The sequence below is a fragment of the Vombatus ursinus genome, unplaced genomic scaffold (genome assembly GCF_900497805.2).
Source record: "Vombatus ursinus unplaced genomic scaffold, bare-nosed wombat genome assembly UNPS02015414.1, whole genome shotgun sequence".
In the NCBI taxonomy this organism is placed as follows: domain Eukaryota; kingdom Metazoa; phylum Chordata; class Mammalia; order Diprotodontia; family Vombatidae; genus Vombatus; species Vombatus ursinus.
In genome coordinates, this window is record NW_020955192.1 from 747,611 (window position 1) to 756,103 (window position 8,493).

An 8,493-nucleotide genomic window follows, 5' to 3' on the forward strand; every position below is an offset into this window, starting at 1 on the left:
TGTAACTCCATTGGAGAAAGTAAACTAAATTCAGGAATTGTTTTATATTTTCCTTATATCTCTGATACCTAACAAGGTGTATTTCTTGAAGTTGGTGCTTAATTAATACTTGTTGAATGAATTAATAAATGAATGAATGAAAACTATCATCTCTAAAGTTACAATTTCACTTGCTTCACAATGTTTTCCAAAGTTAATCTTCATTTCATGGGAAATTGGTTATTTTTTAAGACAAAGTAGAAAGAAAAATCAAGATCATTGGTGTCTTTAATTTTGTTTGGTGCTACATGGACCTGGAAAATATTGTACCCCTCATGATTTTCTTTAGCACATCCTTGACATCTTTATTCCTCAGGCTGTAGATTAGGGGATTCAGCATGGGAATAACTGTGGTATAAAATACCGAGGCCACCTTCTCCTGAGTCATGCTACTGCTTGATGGTGGCTTAAGATACATGAAAATAATGGTGCCATAAAAGACAGCAACAGCTGCCAAGTGGGAGCTGCAGGTACTAAAGGCTTTAGCCCTCCCTTCAGCAGACTGGATGCGAAAGATGCTGGTGAGGATGAAAGCATAAGAGATGAAGATGGCAACAGTGGTTGAAAATACATTGAATGTACCAATAACCATCAGTAGAAGCTCATTGAGGTAGGTGCTAGAACAGGAGAGCTTCAGAAGGGGGATGATGTCACAAAAGTAATGTTTAATGACATTAGGACCACAGAAGGACAATCTGGCCGTGCACCTTATGTTAACCGGAGTGATAAAGGTACCCATAGTATATACCGCTGTCACCAAAAAGGAGCAGACCCATGGAGACATGACGACATTGTAGAGCAGGAGACTACAGATGGCAACATATCGATCACAGGCCATGACTGTCAGCATGTAACATTCAGACACAATAATAAAACAGAAGAAAAAAAGTTGTGTCGTACACCCGTTGTAGGATATGATGCTTTTGTCCCCTATAAAATTCACCAGGAGTTTGGGAGTAATGGCAGAGGAGTAGCAGAGATCCACAAAGGATAAGTTGCTGAGGAAATAGTACATTGGAGATTGTAGCTGAGGGCCGATAGCAATTAGTAGTATCATGCCCAAATTTCCCATCACAGTGATAACATAGATGAACAGGAACAAGATAAAGAGGAGCAGTTGGAGCTCTGGCTGGTCTGTTAATCTCTCAAAGATAAACATAATTACTGTAGAGTGATTTAATGAAGCCATTGCTTTGTAGGGTACCAGAGAGACAACACTGTGCAGAAAAGAAGACACATCGAAGACAAAATATTATTTACCATTCTTTGACATTCTTGTGTTTGTGGTTGTAGAGGAAGGACATGGTTACTAGGAAATGGTAGATAGTAGTCTAAAATTTACAGTGCACTTTATATACATTACCTCATATGAGCTTCACAATAAAACCTGGGAGTCCAGTATTTTAGGCATCATTATACTGTGAGCAACTTGAGAGCAGGGACTATCTTTTGATTTTCTTTGTATTCTTAGCCAGAGGGCTTACATACAAAGTGAATCATTACCCATATTCTCCTGCTATATCAATGAGTGGCTTCTTTATAACTTTTACTTCCTTCTTTAACTCTTCTTGGCATGTTAACATACCAAATATCTTGAAAGACAAACACAGATGTTTAATAATAGGAAAAAGAGAGAGAGCTAGTCTTCTCACTTATTTGTTAATCTTTCCAAGACAAATTCAGTTACTATAAGGTCCATTTTACTGGAAAGACCACATGACTGTGGTAGTTTCTTTCATGGTAAAAAGGAGGTGAAACTATTGGGGTGTCAGATGGCGCAGTGGATAGAGTGCCAGGCCTGGAGTCAGGAAGATTCAATCTTCCTAAATTCAGATCTGGCTTCTGACACTTACTAGTTGCGTGACTCTGGTCAAGTCACTTAACCCTGTTTGCCACAGTTCCTCATCTGTAAAATGAGCTGGGGAAGGAAATGGCAAATCACTCCAGTATCTTTGCCAAGAAAACCCAAGTAAGTTCACAAAGAGTTGGACATGACTGATATGACTGAATAATAGGCAAAAAGTTTCTCAGGATTTCTGATGTAAACCCTTTGTTTTATCCTCTAAAACTTTTCTCATTTGTAGTTTCCCCAACACAAATTGTAACTAAAAGAATAAATGCTAGAGGAGATATGGAATAATATGTACATTAATGCACTGTTGGTGGAATTGTAAATTGGTCCAACCATTCTGGAGAACAACTAGAAACTATGCCAAAAGGGCTATAAAAGTTTACATAGCCTTTGACCCAGCAATAATACCACTATGTTTGTCAAACGAAGGAGATCAAAGAAAAAGGAAAAAGACCTACTTGTAAAAAAAAAAATATACATATAACCTCTCTTTTTTGTGGTGGCAAATAATTGGAAATTGAGGCAATACCCATCAATTGGGGAATGGCTAACCAAGTTGTGGTACATGATTGCAATGGAATACTATTGTGCTATAAGAAATGACAAGAAGGACGGTTTCAGAAAAACCTGGGAAGACTTATATGAATGCATGCAAAGCGAAGTGAACAGAACAAGGAGAAAGTTGTAGAAAATAATAGCAATATTGTACTATGATCAAGATTTAGCTACTCTGTTCAAGACAATTATCCAAGACAATTCCAAAGCTCCTAAGATGAAAAATACTATCCACTTCCAGAGAGAGAGAAATGATGAACTCTGAGTACAGATTGAAACATACCTTTTTCCACTTTCCTTTTTTTTTGTGTGGGATTTTTTTTCAACATGGTTAATAAGGAAATATGTTTTACATGATTTCACATCTATAATTGATATAATATTACTTGCCTTCTCCATGGGTTGGAGAGGTTTAGGAAAGGAGGGAGAGAATTTAGAACTCACAATTTTAAAAAACGTATGTTAAAAATTTTTTAATGTATTTTGGAAATATTTAATAAAATAAATAAAAATTTAATTAAAATACCAATAATAACTAACATTTTAAGGCACTCTACATAATTCATCTCATTTGGTCATCATAGAAATCCCATGAAGTTTGTGCTATTATCCCCAATTTAAAAATGAGGAAATTGAGGCTGAGTTGTTAAGTTATAGCCAGGGTCATAAAACCAGGAAAGGTTCGAGGCAAGATTTGAACTCATTTACTGTCAACTCCGAGACCATTACTCTATGTAACCTGTCTGCCCCATCATCAACCTGAAGTGTTTAATTATAATCTCTATTTAGATTTATACCCAAATAGTATCTCTTACCTAGCCTCTCCCACAATTTTAAAGAACATTTAGAGTTGCTGAACACTGCAAATACAACACTCCAACTCAACTCACTCTCCCTTAAAGAAGTGCACCTCTTGATTTTGTTTTAATTTCTGTTAAGGTTACTGTGATCCCCCCAAGAATGGAAACCTCAGACACATCTTTGACTTCTCACTCTCCTTCCCCACATAGAGTCCAGCATTTACTTCTATTAAACTTTCTCTACAATATTTCTTACAATTAACCTATTGTCTTTATCCCTATTGTCACCACATTGTTCAGGGAATTTCTTCTGTATTACTGAAATATTCTCTTTACTCATAACCCTGTCTTATGCTGAGTGAAGAGTAGTGGACAATGCTTCCTATTGCTACATTCAAGGTTTTCTTCTTCCTCCATCACTCAGTAAACCCTCTTCCTCCAAGGCTAATGCTGTTAATATCTTTCATCCAATCAAAATATTGATACCTGTTGTCTATGGATCCCTGGTCACCACCCTTCCTTCCTCATTTCACTCAATACTTCACTCACAATTTTTCTCTCCTCCCCAATTCCTGCCCTCATACTAGCAGTCTTCAACCTACATACTAATTTTCCTTCAAATATCCTAACCACTGGATTCTTCAGTGTACTCACTTCACTTGACCCCCAGTTTACCTCAACCACAAAAAAAGATAGCCATTCCCTTGATCTTGCCATCACCCGCATATGTACCACCTCTATGATAAAGAATTCAGAAATCCTTTTATCCAACCATTCTCTATTAGGTTTTCACCTCATTCTCTGCCTTCTCTTACAAAATCCAACTCTTCATCTGTATTGTGACCTCCAGTCCCTTGACCTCTCAATTCTCTCCCAGTCCATCTCCCTTGCATTAGTTACTTTCTCTTCTTCTCCCCACTTTACCTCTTGGTAAACCAACTCAACTTTATACTTTTTCTAGAATCCTTACCTACTCCTTATCATATAACCACATGATCAAATAATCATTACCCCCAGCCAAGCCTCAGCATTAGATCACTAACCCTCCATTTGTTGCCTTTGCTTTTACACAAATACTGCTGAATAATGGCGGAGAAAATCACACAACCATTCTGAGTCCACTACAAACTTATTTTATATAACCTCAATTGGGCCCTCACTGGTGCTTGGTTACCTTTGTTTCTACATACATACTGATGAATAAAGGTCGAGTATATCACAACCATTTGACTGAGTTCAGTACAAATTTATGTTATATATAACCTTAACTGGGCCCTGACAGCTGCCAGTCAATCCTACTTATTACTTCACTATCCCATTCTTCCATTGGCTCTTCCAAACCATTTCATTCCTTCTCAGACTTCCTATGTCTACCCTTCCACCCACTCTCTCAACTGAGAATCTTACCTCATATATTTCAGGAAAAAAAAAATTAAACCATTCACTGTGAATTCTCTTTTCCCTATTTCCTCATCTGCTATGACTCAGGTACTTTTTTTGACTTTCAGGTGCTTTCTCCTTCACCCATTTCTATAAAGAAGTGGCCTTACTTTTTACCAAGGCTAACCTCTCTGCTTATTCAAGCGATCCTATTCCACCTTGTCTCCTCCAATGGATTGCCCCACTCTGTCATCACAACTCTTTCATTTATTTTCAATCTCTTCCTCTTAACTGGTTCATTTCCTATTGCTTACATACATTTCCATGTCTCTCTCATCCTGAACAAAAGTTCTTGCTTGATCCTCCCACCTCTCCTATCAACCTATATCTCTTTGGCTCTTCATAGCTGAACTCAAAAAGGCTATCTACAGTAGGTAAATACCTCCACATTCTCTTCTCTCACTTTCTTCTTGAACCCTTATAACCTGTATTCTGACCTTATCATTCCACTGAAACCGCTCTCTCCAAAGTTACAAATCTCTTAATTGCCAAATCCAATGACTTTTTCTCAATCCCTAATTTCTTTGACCTCTCAGAGGTCTTTGAGACTGTTGATTGTTGTTTCCTCCTTGACACTCTCTTTTCTCTAGGTTTTCATGACACTACACTCTACTATTTCCCCTCTTATGTTTCTGACTGCTTCTTCTTTTTTTCCTTTTCTGGATCCTCTTTCAGATCAAGTCCTCTAGTGAGAGTGTCCTTCAGGGTATTTTCTTGGACCCTTTTCTCTTCTCCCTCTACACTGCTTCACTTGATGATCTCATCTGCTCTCCTGGTTTAATTACACTCTGTATGCTAATGATTCTCAGACATACCTATGCTTCCCCTGTCTCTCACCTATTAGACACCTTGAACTGAATACCCAGTGGATATCTTAAACTCAATATTTCCTTCAAATCTCTGCTGGAGCACCACCTTCAACATAAAGTTTTGCAAAATCTCTAGCTGCCAGGTCCTCTTCAACAACATTACCTTGTATTTATTTATATTTTTTCTTAAATTAATGTATGTGCATATTGTTTTCACCTAGTCAAATGCAGGGAGTTTTATTGATTGATTGATTTGTGATCTTGGGCAAAACAATTTGTTCCCTCAAATTCCCATTTTTATTTCAAAATGAAGTAGTTAAACTAAGTCATTCTTTTCAGACGTGACATCCAATGATTCTGTGATTAACTTTCAGTGACTTCCCAGAGGCTAGTGAATAATTGGGAATACAGAACCCTCCTTTATTTCACTCAATATACCTTTATCGCTTTATCTGCTACTGTGTGTATTCACATAATCTATTGTCTAGACAAATCATTTATTTTGTTCCCCCAAGCATCCCTCCATTTTTTTAAAAAAAATTATGTTTTTGCCCATGCTATGCTTTGCTTGGAGTGCCATTCATTCTCAGTTGTACATATCTAATTCCTACGGCTTTATAACCCTGCTTAAAAGCCACCTCCTTCGTGAAGGCTTCAATCATCCTTTATCAGGAAGGCATTTTTATGTCTCTAAGCTCAGTTATTAATTATTCTTTTAAAAAATATACTTACAATATTTTATTGATATATTTTGTCTCTGTACATCTTCATCTCCAAGTATAGCCTGTACCCCTCCTTTACATATTAAGCTACCCCTAATAGCAAAGGATTTAAAAATAAAGAAAAAAAGCAGTTCAGTAAAACAGTAACCAAATGTGAAATGTTCCAAACATATAGTCCCTTTTGCAAAGACAAAAGTGATACATATATATTTTTTCTCATCTCTTCTCTAGGACCAAGTTTGATCATTAAATCATACTTTGACATTCTACCATTTATTATAATTGATCATATATGTCATATCTTCAATCCTAGATTTTAAAGTTTATGAGGTCAGTCAGTGTGTCTTAAATCTTAGTATAATTTCACAGTGCCTTTCACATAGTTCTACCACAACAAATACTAAGAATTCAATTAAAATAAATTGTCTAAACTCAGAAAATAGTCTGAGTATGTGTGACTTAAACTGAATTGAAACCATAGTAGAACATAGTAGAAAGAGGACAATTGTGTTTAGAAAATCACATATTTCCGCAAACCTCGCTGGCTTCTGTTATCTTTCTATTCCTTTCCCTTCTATCGTATCACTCTCTCTTCATTATCTTCTGGAGTAGATGATCATTTTCTTTCCTCACCTAGTAGGTTAGTCCTTTCCTACTATATTATGGATCAATAAAATATACAATCTATATAATAAAACATATATTATATTTATTACATATTATATATAAATATATATAATATATAATTTCTTTCTCAAAATCAGTTTCACTACTTAAAACTTCAATATGGTGATTCTCATTGACTCAGAGTCTGGAATTCTGGTGTTATAAACAAGAGGAATTGCTCCATCTTGTAAGTTGAAAGTGGAAAGGAGAAAAGGAGTCATTTTAAAGAAAATTCATATATTTTAAGGAACAAGGAACTTTGGTAGTAAAAGAATTGTGAAATAATTAAAATTTTCTGTGGGCTGTTGTTACCCCATGTGCTGCCTGTCAAAAAATGTTAACATTTGTCAAGGTGCTGCTTGTTCTCTTTCCTTTACACTGTATCTTTCTACTCCTATAACTTAAAAAAAATTAAGATCATCTTCTCGCTGTAACCTTCTTTTCCTAACCCATTCCCACTTATTTGCATTCTTTCATATATCCTAATTCATCCAGAGCAGCATTTCAAAGAGCCTTTGACATTTTCATATGTGCCTTCCTTCATCTTTCACCTATATACTGTCTTCAGCAGTGTAAGATGGCATCTAGATCACTGGACTTGAAATAAAAGCTAGGTTTGAGTTCTGTCAGTAACACTGACTTATTTCAAAGAGATCAAGGGTACAAGAGCTCCAATATAGGTTCCTGATTTTGAGGTTTTTTTCTACACTTCTTCCCTCTCTCCTCATTCTTTATTTAAGGGGTCATATTATTAAAATCTAGCCAGACTGTTTAGTTTCTTAAACTGCCAACTCATTTGGGATCGTTAAAAATTTGACTGAGTAAAATAACTAACTAGTCAGTACATTTCACTTTAAAAAAGTGACTACTGCCAAGGAACAATACATTTTTCTGTTTTTTTTAAAGGTTTTCTAAGATTGTGTTGTACCTGTATATTTAATGAATGGCTGTTTCTATTTGATGAATAATTTGCCTTTTTACAAAATTGACTGGTTATTGCTTCTTGACTAAAGAGGGAGAGATGTTTTTATAACTTGTCTTAAGAATTTTGTTTTGTTTATAAAGTTAAGGTTTTGATAGCCTTTTGGATATAAAACTAAGGGTTACTTTTAGTTTACATTGGAACCTTTTCTTATATAAATATTTGTAATAGATTATTGATTGAAAATCAGTCCTTAGTCCCTTAAAGTGCTATAGATTTTCCTTCTCATTCATTTTAAGCTGTTTCTTTCCTTTCTTTTGAAGCTGCTTCATTGTTAATATAGTATATAGATGGTTATGAATTCAAATATTAGATTTAACTCATTTTCTACATTTGTCTCCCTTTATCCATACAATTTATCTCTTTTAACTTTTAAAGAAAATTAAAGGTTTTAAAATTAGGTACTACTAATACTGATTTATGAAGATAGAAAAATCTTTATATAAACTTATTTTTATATCTTTTTCCAGTGAAAATCTGCATTGGTTGTCATTGGTCTGCTATAATGACTATTGTGCCATATTTTATTGTATGCAAAATTAACAACTGCTGAAATTTTCAATCCTGACAATTAGAGTGGGTGAAACAAAGCTGAATTTAGCTACTGCTAACAAGAAATGATGTGATT

The 8,493-nt window shown here is 35.3% G+C and overlaps 1 protein-coding gene across 1 annotated transcript; it reads right to left on the bottom strand.

Moving 5' to 3' along the window:
- Nucleotides 1-283: 283 nt before the first annotated feature.
- LOC114032322 (olfactory receptor 8D1-like) lies at nucleotides 284-1,228 on the bottom strand. The gene has a single exon (XM_027847571.1). The coding sequence runs from the start codon at nucleotides 1,226-1,228 to the stop codon at nucleotides 284-286; it is 945 nt and encodes a 314-aa protein (XP_027703372.1).
- Between the last annotated feature and the right edge of the window lie 7,265 nt (nucleotides 1,229-8,493).

Coding starts and splice junctions, on each gene's coding strand:
- LOC114032322 (XM_027847571.1), bottom strand. CDS start 1,228: ATGGCTTCATTAAATCACTCTACAGTAATTATGTTTATCTTTGAGAGA.